Genomic DNA, 13477 nt, shown 5'->3' with positions numbered 1-13477 from the left:
AACTGTAATTCTCTTTGTTTTCATAGCTAAAAGCCCCACCACTACTCAGTCACCTAAATCTTCTTTCCTGGCAAGCTTGAATCCAAAAACGTGGGGAAGGTTAAGTGCACAGTCAAACAGTAACAACATTGAGCCAGCACGAACTGCAGGAGTTAGTGGTCTTGCCAGGGCTGCCTCAAAGGACACCATATCCAATAATAGGTAAAGTGGGGGAAATTTTATGTTGATTCTATTTCCATATCAGAAAACCTTTTTTAACCAGCTTGTCTTTCATATGGAGAAGATACGTGAACACTGAGAAGTGGCACAGCTCAAGGATAAAGTCGAATCTCAATTCATTAACTCTGCTTTTGTGTCCAAAGTTCCAGTCATAGACTTTGAAACTTCTTTCAACATATCTAGCTTGGAGTTACATATACTCAAACAAATTATATTCCCTTTAGAACATACTCCTTAGTTTTGTTCTGGACAAGGAAAAGCTGACATTTCCTAACCTCACTCATATTTTTATGATAAAATTTCCTCTTTCCATTACATTGGAACTTAAGGATCTTAGAGAAGAGTTGTGTTTTTTTTTTAAGTCCTTGGGAGTTGTTTTAGTTTAGTTTTTCTTGCTTTGGATGTAGCATACTTATCAGCTTTATCTGCAGATACATCTGCAAAAATTCAATGCTTTTGGGGAAAATAAGCTTGCTCTTTTGGTTTGACTGGTTTGGTTGATGGTTGTTTTTCTGAATTTCAATTAATATAAATAATTAAGCAAATGTGTTTTTGAAGCCATTAGCATTTGCAGTTTAAACAGCCAGGTTCCATTTATCATAGTTTATCGTGCACCTAACAGGTACATGTTTCTGGTCTGTAGTTCTTCACTTCATCTCTCCAGGGACATTGCAGATATGTCTGTACTTTAGAAAATAGTGATGTAAAATTGCACTTGGGTGATCACTTAGGAAACTGTTACATTGTTGAGTCCCAAGAAATTAGAACACTGTTTATTATTCATGTAGTGACCTGAAATGTATTTTAAGTACCTAAAAAATTTTCTAGGTACATTTTAGCCCATTTTCAAAGTGAAACTTAATTTGGCAAATATGGGATCTGAATTTATTAATCTATAAACATAGGCCAAAAAAGGTTTTGAATGTAGTAGCTGTTTGTCTTGATTCTTTCTACGAATTCTGAAACTTTAATATCATTTTTTCTTCCAGAGAAAAAATTAAAGGTTGGATTAAGGAGCAGGCACATAAATTTGTAGAGCGTTATTTCAGTTCTGAGAATATGGATGGAAGCAACCCTGCATTGAATGTTCTTCAGAGACTTTGTGCTGCAACCGAACAACTCAACCTCCAGGTACTGCATCCAGTGCATCTTGCTAGTCCTTTCAGTCTTTTCTTTTATCTCTTTGGTATTACTGCTCTTTTCCTTGATGATTCTCTAGTTTTCCTTGGATTTAGCTATCATAGATGGACATTCTTAATACATATATAACTTCGGCGCTGGCGTTTTTTTACTCATCCTTGACTGTCAGGGTTCATCATTCAATGTACTAGAATCTTCATCTTTGATACTCTTTCACATTCCATGTTTCTTGGCAAATGAACCAACTTTAGAAATGTTCTTTGGCTGAGTGCGGTGGCTCACAGCTATAATCCCAGCACTTTGGGAGGCCAAGGTGAGAGGATTGCCTGAGCTCACCTGTTTGAGACCAGCCTGGGCAACTTGGTGAGACCTCATCTCTACAATAAATCAAATAATTAGCTGGGCATGGTGGCACATGCCTGTAGTTCCAGCTACTTGGAAGGCTGAGGTGGAAGGATTGCCTGAACCCAACAGGTTTAGGCTGTGGTGGCCATGAGCGTGCCACCACCCTCCAGCCTAGGCGACAGAGTGAGACTCCAACTCAAAAAAAAAAAATGTTCTTCATGCACATCTCTACTTTTATAAGTCCTCCTCAGCTGTAGGTGTAGTTGATCAGCTTTTCCTTAGCCCTTCTCCACACAGGGTCTCATAGTAGTTTGAGAGGATAAAGGTTTATAATAAGCCTTTTACATTTCATCTGATTCTCAGTTTTTTTGACATTTTGATGTACATTGAGCAATTTTAGTAGTGTATTTTCCAAGAAATTGTCTGTTTTATTAGGATTTTACATGTTCTAATTTAAAACCACACCTTGTATTCTTGCTTTATCTGTTCATTCTGGTGTTTTAGCCCCTTATTCTTCAATTTGTATTTTCATTCATTAAAATTATTTCTTAAGGAAAGCTACACTGGTTGGATGTGAACATTTTTTTCTTACCATTATTATTTTATTATGCATACCTGTTTTTTGTCATAAAACAGTTAATGTTGTATGTATATATGTAAAATCCTATTTTCCATGGATTTAGTAAGATTGTACCACTGCCCCACCCTCTTTTTTAAAGGCATTCAGAATGTATTTAATTCCTTTTGGAGAAGTGCTGTTTTTAAATCAGTGTAGAAATACTTGTCCTCATCTCTTTCAGGTGGATGGTGGAGCTGAGTGCCTTGTAGAAATCCGTAGCATAGTCTCAGAGTCAGATGTTTCATCATTTGAAATCCAACATAGTGGATTTGTGAAGCAGCTGTTGCTTTATTTGACATCTAAAAGTGAAAAGGATGCTGTGACCAGAGAGATCAGATTAAAGAGATTTCTTCATGTATTTTTTTCTTCTCCAGTAAGTTATCTAATAATGCTTGTATATCTTATTTTAAGAATCAGTGTTCACTAATGAATTTATTTTCATCTCAGTAATATTTTCCAGTAGATCTTAGTCAAGACATTGAGTAAAAGTTTCTAGCTTGTTTATATACTGTTGGATTCCTTGAACTTACATATGAGGGGAGACCACCAAAAAACTGGAATTATCTTTTGGAGGGTGGATCCCTTGTAGTACACTCAAAATTTGTTACTCTGGATCAAACAGTTAACCAAAATTTTTATCTCAGAGTTTTGGGAAGGTCATGTCACGATTTGCAGAAGAAATGTCCCACCATGATAGCGTACCTGCTGATGCTGTGCTGAGTGTTAAGCAGTTTTTGAACAAAAACAGCATGACTCCGGTGCCCCCACCCTCCCTATTCATTCAGTTTCACCCTGAGCAACTTTTTTTTGTTTCCCTGGGTGAAAAAAAGTCCTCAAAGGGTGGAATGTTTTGCCGATGTGGAAGAGGTGAAATTAAAAAAATGGCAGAAGCACAAAAAGGCATCAAAATTGACGAGCTCAGAAACTGTCTTGAGCACTGGAAAAAGCATCTTGATAGGTGTATTGCATCACATGGAGAATACTTAAAAGGTGACTGAAGTTGAAGCATGTGAGAATAAATAATTTTTTTAATTAGTAAATTCTGGGTGTTTTGGTGTGTTCCCCTCATATATCAAAGTAAATAGTAAAACTATAAAATGGTGATTTATTGAAGCCCATGTCTCACTTTCTGCGGCTGACGTATCTTGAGTCTTTTATTCTGCGAGTTGATCCTTAGTAATCTCTCACCTGTGAATATATTTTACTTGCAATATTTGCTTTTAAACGTAGTGCAGCTTGCAGTATCTTTTAGGGAACTAGGTAGACATGTTGTATCTATAGACATAGGATAGAGAAGACATGTATTTCTATTTTGTATATAAAACACAATCCTTACAATTCCATTCAAGTGTGCTTTATCACCATTTATAATATGAATTACAAGGCCAGTAGCTATACAGTGACTTCCCTTGCTTCACCCTTGGGCTGAGAGCAAGAGGGCAGCAACTCTTGGAGGCTGCTGACCTAACAGTCTCCTTATTTTACAACAGCTTAAGAGAAGGTATCCCTTGGGAAGTTTCTCTCTGGCTTATCTGTGTAATAGGGCTAAGGATAACTCCTGTGTATTAGCAACACTATCTCACCATGCCCTTGGTGTTCACAGACATTTGAGCCTTGTTTGTATTATTTTAACTTGTGGGCTACTTAAACAGAGTTGATATTTATTGGATATTCATTAGATGTGTGACAGTGGTGGATATAATTATACACCATACTTAAGATTATGTATAGGTCTGCAGTCTCTTATCTGACACTCCGAACGGTGGGTTTCAAGAGTTCCTCAGTACAGGACATTAATATCCCCAATGCATTCTGAACAGCACTCTATTATATGTGTTAAATATTTTTACAACAAAACATATGAGCATTCCTAATAAAATCAGATAGTCTCATGTCTGTTTGGATCAGATTTTACCGCCAAATCATTTGTGTTTGTAGAACCTTTTGGATTTAGGAATTGTAAATATGGGATTGTGGGGTGTAAAACAAGCATCTTTATTGATATAATTTATTTGGAAACATTATTCCAACCAAGTCTGTCATAAAAATTAAAAATGAATAGATGAATTATTCTTGTCTACAAAACAGCTTTTTAAATTTTGTCATTGTGGAGTGCTTCATTTTCAGGAGGCCTTGCTTAACCTGTTGGTTTATTTATATAACTTTAGCTTCCTGGAGAAGAGCCCATTGGACGAGTAGAACCAGTGGGTAATGCACCTTTGTTGGCATTAGTTCACAAGATGAACAACTGCCTCAGCCAGATGGAACAATTTCCAGTCAAAGTGCATGATTTCCCCAGTGGAAACGGGACAGGAGGCAGGTAAGGATCATTGCCTGGGTGTGCCCTTGCCACAGGAATTTGGCATGTAATTTTTCATTGAAGTGGCAAGAGGTCTGCTCAACGAACATTCAACTGTAGTGACTGAAGAAACTGAGTGCTCTAAAGAAGGAATCAAATGCTTTTTATCTTTAAAGTCATACTGTGAGTCTTAATGAGAGTGTTTTAAATATATATAATCTATTGATTGTGTTAGCAACTTACAGTAGACATAGTTTTCTTAAATTGGTATACATTGACATGTAAAGCTCCTCCAAGAATTTTTGGATGTGAATAATGAAATATTTACATTTTGTGCAATGTGATCTTATATGTGATATAAGTGGTTATAACTTTGTATTTTGAGATGTTTGAACAAGTGTTTATTTTGAAGTTTCACTAGTTGAATAAATTTTTTTTGATAAGTAGTTGCTTGAAAGACTCTTTAGGTGTTGCAAGAAATAATTTTAAAAGTTTAGTCATGTGTGTTATGGAATGTTATAATTTTTGTGGAATATTTTGACTGGAAGTCTGGAAAGTAGGATGTTAGTTTGGCTTTAAAATCCACATTTAAAAAAATAAGTGAATCAAAACAGTATGCATTGTTGAACAGATAAGGCAATCATATCATGGATTAGAGTTTTTTCGGCTTTGAAATTTAATATAGAGTGCGGTACTTCATTTTTATCATTACACTATCCTGGAAGAGTTATACAATTAGGAGACATTTTCTCCTTGAAAATGAAAACTATGAAGCTTGAAAACTATGAAGCTTTTTACTTTTTAAAAACTTTGTATAAAATATGTATGTTTACATGTATATTAGCATAATGAAATATTAATCTCCATATCTCTGTATCTGATTCCTGCCATAGCTTTCTAGCAGCGAGTATTTAAATAAACAATCGTTACCAGGTTTCAGCTGCTAGAGTTCTTAAATTGCTTCGTTCAAAGTATAGCAAAGCAGCCGGGCTCGGTGGCTCAGCCTGTAATCCCGCGCCTTTGGGAGGCTGAGGTGAGTGGATTGCCTGAGCCCGCGGGTTCGAGACCCGCCTGGGCAGTGAGACCTCATCTCTACAATAAATCAAAAAAAAAATCAGCCGGGCGTGGTAGCGCATGCCTGTAATTCCGGCTACTCGGAAGGCTGAGGCGGAAGGATGCTGGAGCCCAGCAGGTTGGGGCTGCGGTGGCCGGGAGCAGCCACTGCACTCCAGTCTGGGTGACAGAGTGAGACTCCAACTCAAAAAAAAAAAAAAAAAAAAGTATAGCAAAGCAAAATTTAAAGGTTACCTTAAAAAGTAATTTCATAGCTTAAGTCTTTGAAAACAAAAATGAGTGTTCTGTTTTTAAATAGGATTTAATAGGAAAGGGCAAAATACTGCAAAAGTGAGTATGCTTAAATAGTTGCAGAACTTATATTCTAGGAAAATGACTGAATATCCATGGCCAAGTATTTCTGCTCACAAGGTTCATGATGGGACAGAGATTGATTGTTGATTTAGGGTTTTCATATGCATGCATGCAAACCCATCTTTTATTTCTTAATTATAACAACTTTCACTAAATAACTGTAATTACTAGCTTAATCATTTACAGAACTGGTGTTTACTTTGTGTCTTAAGAAAATGCAGTTTGTATTTTCTTGCCTTTATTTGAATTATTGTACATTGATTGTGAAAATAATAGACTAACTTCTTTTTCACATATTATCTTGAGCTTCTCTCTCAACAGAGGATCACAGGCTTTAAAATTTTTCAACACACATCAGTTAAAATGCCAATTACAAAGACATCCAGATTGTGCAAATGTGAAGCAGTGGAAAGGCGGACCTGTCAAAATTGACCCTCTGGCTTTGGTACAAGCTATCGAGAGATACCTTGTTGTTAGAGGTAATTCCCATATGACTATTTAGTATTTAGACATAAATTTGGAATTTTAGTATTTAGACTTATTAGGGGTTGGGTCCTTACTTGAGTGATTAGTTAATTATCTTGTTGAACTGTAGTAGAAATGATGTTTTGTGTTTGACAGTTTTCATAAGACTTTTCTACTTCATAGATCAGAATGTAATATATACAGGTTGAGCATTTCTGATCTGAAAAATCTGAAATCCAAAGTGCTCCAAAATCTGAAAGTTTTTGAGCACTGACCCAACGTTACTAGTAGAAAATTCCACATCTGATGACACCTTTGCTTTCGGATGGTTCAGTATACATGTGCTTTGTTTCATGCACAAAATTATTAAGAATACTATGTAAAATCTCCTTCATGTAATATGGATATGAAATATTAATGAGTTTTGCATTTAGCTTTATGTCCCATTCCCAGGATATATTATTATATACATGCAAGTATTCTAAAAATGTGAAAAAATTGAAATCCAAAACACTTCTGGTCCCAAGTGTTTCAGATAAGGGATACTGGACTTGTACATGTTTTTCTAAGAATTCATCAGTTTAACCTAGTGTATACAGGGGTTTTGGGTTTTTTAGGGGTTTTTTTTTTTTTGACACCTAAAACTGCTATAAGTTTAACAGCCTGCTTGGGTCGTTAGGATATGGAAGAGTAAGAGAAGATGATGAAGACAGTGATGATGATGGATCAGATGAGGAAATAGATGAGTCTCTGGTAAGGTACTAGTCCCCAGCATGTTGTAATGTACTGTATAAAGGTTAGGGCCTACAGCTTAAATGAATTTTGCTTTGCTTTATTCAGGCTGCTCAGTTCTTAAATTCAGGAAACGTAAGACACAGGCTACAATTTTACATTGGAGAACATTTGCTACCTTATAACATGACTGTGTATCAGGCAGTACGGCAGTTCAGTATACAGGCTGAAGATGAAAGAGAATCCACAGATGATGAGAGCAATCCTCTAGGTAGAGCTGGTATTTGGACAAAGACCCATACAATATGGCAAGTCTGAAAATTATTTCTTTTGTCTTTTCATGAACCTTAAACTGTGTTGTAGAATACATATTAAATTAATGACTGGCTAAGGAGAGAGGGCCCTAAAACCAAAAACCACTTCAAATATTTAATCATGTGTGTATTTATTTGTAGCTCCTTCATTCATTTTACTAGAGAACATATATTTATGGGAAATAAACATGGTTTGCACCTACTATCTAGATTTATTTCAGATCTTTAAGAAAAAATGCTGTTCTAGATGGTGTTTCATTAGGTAATAAGAAGTTGGACATCTGAACTCTTAGGGACTTTTCTGCTTTGTCTGTGAGTGTTCGCTGTTTATGTTAGAAGAGAGTCCTTCTTCCCAGAACCACCCTTGGATTTTTTTCATGTGGCCCCTCCCAGAAAGGTGGTTTTTAATAGGAAATAGAGCCATTGAGAAATTTCCACATTAGAACTAGGGGAGAAAGAAAGAGAATAGACTGCAGAGAGTTCATCTGGTAACTGTGGTGTCTCTGGCTTGGATTTTGGCTTCATAGAATAATTTGCACTTTTAAAATCTGATTTGGTTTACATACTGTCTTATCATTGTAGGTATAAACCTGTGAGAGAAGATGAAGAAAGTAATAAAGATTGTGTTGGTGGTAAAAGAGGAAGAGCCCAAACAGCTCCAACAAAAACTTCCCCTAGAAATGCAAAAAAGCATGATGAGTTATGGCATGGTAAGATGATAGGGGAAAATGGGTTGCTCTTAGGCAGTAGTCTTCCTGATTTCGTGGTTGTAAAGGAGTAATTTGTATCTAGTAGTAAAATCTTTGAATATAACTTAGAAATAAGTGAAATTACAAAGAGTTTGAGTTTTTTTAAGTTTTAACTTTAATATCTAGCAAATGGAAAATTACTCATAAAATTAAATTTGGGAAGAAAATTCAGAAAAACATCTCCAATTACTTAAGAATTCATGTTTTCATAAAGACTAAACATATCATTAGAACACATTCACTAAAGAAGAGGCTGAAGGCAGTGACTGCGCATTGGCAGATTTGGCCTTTAATTTTTGTCATTTTTTAAATAGTACAACGTGACAGTTATGGAAGTTATAAAAAAGTGATGCCAGCCGGGCATAATGGCTCATGTTTCCAATCCCAGCACTTTGAGAAACCAAGGTGGTAGGATTACTTGAGACCAGGAGTTCAAGGCCAACATGGGCAACATAGCAAGATCTTGTCTCTACAAAAAAGAACAAAATTAGCCAGGTGTGGTGGCGTGCACCTGTAGTCCCAGCTACTTAGAAGGCTGAAGTGGAAGGATCACCTGAACCCAGGAGGTCGAGGCTACAGTGAGCTGTGATTGTGCCACTGCGCTCCAGCCTGGGCAACAGAATGAGACCTTGACTTTAAAAAACAGTGATGCTAGATAACTAAATGTAGTAGTCACTTTCCACCTGACCTTTACAGCCTTTAGCTAGATATGAGAAATCCAGAAAATTTCTATAACAGTGAACTTAAACAGTTTGATTATATTCCTGGCCATTTTATTTTTAGCTGTAGTTTTTGGCATAAAAGAGAAATGCAGTTAAGTCTGTTTCTTCTTTATAATGTTTATAAGCATAAAGGAAAAACACTGAAGAGGAAAGTGAAATTTTCATAAGCCCAGACATTTTATAGTTAAGATTAAAAGGGGAAAAATGTCTAAGCTGTCAGTGTCCTGCTAATGAGATGTCAAACATTAAATATAATAGCTTCTGGTTACTATTTTAGGAATGATTAGAAGTCACTGGCTTAGCCTTTCTAACGTTGATCAAAACTTTGCTCTTTTGCCCTCTAGATGGAGTGTGCCCATCAGTATCAAATCCTTTAGAAGTTTACCTCATTCCCACACCACCTGAAAATATAACCTTTGAAGATCCATCATTAGATGTGATACTTCTTTTAAGAGTTTTACATGCCATCAGTCGATACTGGTATTACTTGTATGATGTGAGTAGTGTTGCCTTCTTACGAAGTTTTCATGGTCTGTGTCATTCATGACATGCTATCGCGTGGTTTCTGTTTGGTGATTTGAATTTCCTTTTACACTAGAAACAGAAACAGTGATTCAACTGAATGCAGGGGTCCTAGTCCAGTGAAGAACAGTGTACTCATCAATGGAGTCTTCTCTACTTTTCTTTCCTGGGCCCACATTCTTAGATTAGTTCTCTTGGCACATTTGTAAAATATTCTGTAGCTATCAATGTATTAAATTAAATCTACAACATGAAACTCCAATATGGATTTATTATATTAATAGTTAAAATTCTTTAGGTGCGTTTGACCAAAAGTTTACTTATCAAAAATATATATAAAGTAAAAAGTTGGGTGAAAGTTGCATGCTGCCTTCTATATAGTGCAGGAAGAGTGAAGGAATTAGCCTTGCATGAAACATTAGCTGCCACATCAATGATGGAGCCAGCATCAGTGGTCCTTGAGGGAATGGGGGTTTAGTATTGTATTGTGGGAATTGTTGTTTGGGCTGGTACACACCAATGAGAAGCTGTATGTTGTATGTTGCCAACTAGTTGGTGAAATCAAGGCACTCTGCATGTATTTGGGGATAAAGGAAGAAATTGTGAATATAATCCAAATGTTTTATTACTTATAGACTTTTTTTAAAACATTTTACAGAACGCAATGTGCAAGGAGATTATTCCAACTAGTGAATTTATTAACAGTAAGTTAACAGCAAAAGCAAATAGGCAACTTCAAGATCCTTTAGTAATCATGACAGGAAACATCCCAACATGGCTTACTGAGCTAGGAAAAACCTGGTAAGACAATCATTCTGTCATGGTGGCCTTGGGAATGTTGTTGTGCTGGTCTTTATATATTTTGTTACAGAAACTTTATTCTTAATAGACCTAGTCAAATATTTATGAACATTGTCACATTTGATCACAACATCCTGAAAAGTGTGGCTTTAGCATCCAGTCAAGTTTTGAGGCTGGTACTAGATCTCCTTAATAGTATATGTCTGTGTATATGAACTAGGAGAGTACACAGCAGTATTTGACTGAGGAAAGTCAAATTCTCTGCTATCATAAAATTGAACTCCAAAGATGTAGTTGCTTCATTCTCTTAGCCTGTTTGGGTCAGAGACACTAGAACTGCATTGATGAACACAGTAGCCACTGGCCATATGTGGCTATTTACATTTAAGTTAAATAAAATTAGGAATTGAGTTTTTAGTCACAGTCCTATCCTCACATATGACTACCATATTGGATAGGACAGATATCAAACCATCAGGCCACCGTTGGAAATGCATTTGACAACTGTCTGTTAAGAACTACCAAATCATTCATCAAGAGGCATTAGGACCTGTTACTAAGGGTTTGTTTTTTAAAAACCAGTAGCTGCCTTTTGGCAGTTTTGAATAACTTAGAAATGCCAAAGCTGGGAGGAAAATCATGAAAAGTAAGGCCATTATTTGCATATATGTGGAATGGGGAGTTGGCAGCCTCATGAAGAAGTGGTCGTATTTTAAGATTTAACTTTCAGAACCTATGAAAATGTTGTTATACCTAGCAAAAGAGTTTTGCAGGTAAGATTCATTTAAGATCTGGAAATGAGATTATCCTAAATTATCTTTATCTGGATGGGGCAATCTTGTAATCACAAGATTCCTAATAAGAGGGAGGTAAAGAAGTTAAGACTTACAGACCTAACAATGGAAGCAGATTGGAGTGATGTGCTTTGAAGATGGGGAAAAGAGCTATGAGCCAAGTAAAGCAGGCAGCCTTGAGAAGCTGAGAAAGGGAAGGAATGGGATTCTCTTTTAAAGCCTCAAAAAGAAATGCAACCTGGCTGACACCTTGCTTTTAGGACTTGTGGCCTCCAGAACTGTAAGATAATAAATTTGTGCTGATGGAAAAAAAAAAAAAGATTCTGCTTTCACTAGTCATGTTATACTCCTTACAGCCTTGGAGTAAAGTAAAGGTGATCTTGAATAGACTTGAGTTAAATGTAGAATTTTAAAGGTTAAATTTCAGATTTTACACTTAAAGATGACTTAATACATTATTACTTGATCACTTAGAAATATCATACAAGAATTATGAAAATTCTCAAAATTAATTTGCCTAGATCATCTTTGTTTTTATTTATAGTTTTTATTTTATATCATATCAAAAGTTATTTCTAGTATAGGTTTTTGGTTTTTAGTGGTATCTGATTCTTATCCTCGTAATCAATTTATATTGCATCTTTTTACAGCCCATTTTTCTTTCCTTTTGATACTCGGCAAATGCTTTTTTATGTAACTGCATTTGATCGGGACCGAGCAATGCAAAGATTACTTGATACCAACCCAGAAATCAACCAGTCTGATTCTCAAGACAGCAGAGTTGCACCTAGATTGGATAGAAAAAAAGTAAGTCTCTTCCCAGAATACGTAAATAAACTGAGCTTTTGAAAATAATGGGAAAACTGGAAATGTGATGTACCTGTATATGCTTGTTGGTTTTGGAGGCCTTAGTTGCAGTTATCTCTTTGCTATATTTTCCTATCAGTCTCTTGGAATTGGACTGTGATTCTTCTTTATGCTTCATTGAGTCTTTTTCCCCCATCTGAAATAATTTCTATTCTTTTTTCTCTTATAATTGCCATCTTCTTACACCAAAAAACAATCTCTTACTGAGACTTTCTTTTCCTTCTAAGTTACGAACTCAAACTATAATCCTCCCCTTTAAAATTGACCCCATATGCAGTTGTTAGAATTAACCAAACCCATTTCATTCCCTTAACAATCACTCCAGTTAGAAGGCCTGAAACAGAATCCTTAATATTTTGAGTCTCTTCACCAGTCAGTCACAATGTTGCTGTGCTTCTTGGCTCCACATTTGTGACTTTGAACCACAGTGCCCTGAGTCATTTCCCTTTGAGGCCCAATCCTGCACTTCTGACCTCTTCTGTTTCCTCAGGACTTTTCTGTTCATATGCCTCTTTTTTGCTGAGGATTTAAATCTGTCTTCCAAAAGCCTTCATTCCCAGAAGTCTCATAAGAGCCTTTGGTAATAATGAGTGGGATTTGTAATGAGAAACAAAACAAAACGTAAAGCAGATATTGTACCTAAAAACAAACTATTCTATTCCTGTCTTTGTCTCGTTAGTAATGGTGTTGGCATAATTTAGAAATGTAGCCAGGACATTTATCATCTCCATGAATCTCATTAGTAGCTGTTCATTGTAGTGCTTGTAGGATCTTGTCAGGTCAGAGTTGGTTTCTAGTTCACCTTTCTCACCTGCCACCTCTATACTTATTTCTCCATCCACCTCTAAAAGTACTCTGGGAGACTTGATGAAACTGCAGCCTTAAATTGCATTGATGTTTGGTAAAGAAGAAATGTTTTCTTCTCCAACTTGGATTTTCTGAACTTGCCATGGCTTCAAAATAAATTAGTAATTACCCTTGCATCTAGCTTTCCTTCATGTGTGCCAGGATGCCATTGATGTTTATAGCATAGTTGACATTTTCTGAGGTATGCATTTAAAGAAATAACTTTTTTAAACAGTAGATTTTTTTTTGCATATCAAGAAATATTACCTGTTGATTAAAGTGCAATTTTAAGAGAGCATAGTTTTCACATGTTTGTACTTTCTTTCTAGCGTACTGTGAACAGAGAGGAGCTGCTGAAACAGGCTGAGTCTGTGATGCAGGACCTTGGCAGCTCACGGGCCATGTTAGAAATCCAGTATGAAAACGAGGTGAGTATATGGCTGTTGATAGTTTTTAGCTTGCCTTGTGCTCTTGATAAAATGTTAATTTGAAGCCAGGCTCGGTGGTTCAGCCTGTAATCCCGCGCCTTGGGAGGCTGAGGTGAGTGGATTGCCTGAGCCCGCGGGTTCGCGACCCGCCTAGGCAACTTGGCGAGACCTCATCTTTACAATAAAT

The 13477-nt window shown here is 36.3% G+C and overlaps 1 protein-coding gene across 22 annotated transcripts in view; it reads left to right on the top strand.

Annotated features, from left to right (window-relative positions):
* TRIP12 (thyroid hormone receptor interactor 12) overlaps nt 1-13477 on the top strand; it is a 163043-nt gene that overhangs the window by 127036 nt on the left and 22530 nt on the right. For 14 of the 22 annotated variants that reach the window (XM_021715041.1, XM_021715047.1, XM_021715046.1 and 11 more), the window contains 12 exons: nt 27-201; nt 1209-1350; nt 2505-2696; nt 4492-4643; nt 6357-6529; nt 7195-7268; nt 7356-7555; nt 8144-8271; nt 9377-9528; nt 10213-10355; nt 11800-11956; nt 13192-13290. In XM_021715041.1, the coding sequence (XP_021570716.1) occupies nt 27-201; nt 1209-1350; nt 2505-2696; nt 4492-4643; nt 6357-6529; nt 7195-7268; nt 7356-7555; nt 8144-8271; nt 9377-9528; nt 10213-10355; nt 11800-11956; nt 13192-13290 (1787 nt within the window). The remainder of the gene's footprint in view (nt 1-26; nt 202-1208; nt 1351-2504; nt 2697-4491; nt 4644-6356; nt 6530-7194; nt 7269-7355; nt 7556-8143; nt 8272-9376; nt 9529-10212; nt 10356-11799; nt 11957-13191; nt 13291-13477) is intronic. The other 8 variants (XM_021715032.1, XM_021715045.1, XM_021715043.1 and 5 more) reach the window with 1 other exon arrangement.

Source organism: Carlito syrichta, unplaced genomic scaffold (assembly GCF_000164805.1).
Source record: "Carlito syrichta isolate Samal-C Ts95f unplaced genomic scaffold, Tarsius_syrichta-2.0.1 Scaffold306578, whole genome shotgun sequence".
Lineage (NCBI taxonomy): Eukaryota > Metazoa > Chordata > Mammalia > Primates > Tarsiidae > Carlito > Carlito syrichta.
Note: the sequence above shows the minus strand (reverse complement) of the source record. Positions and strands in the feature narration are given on the sequence as shown.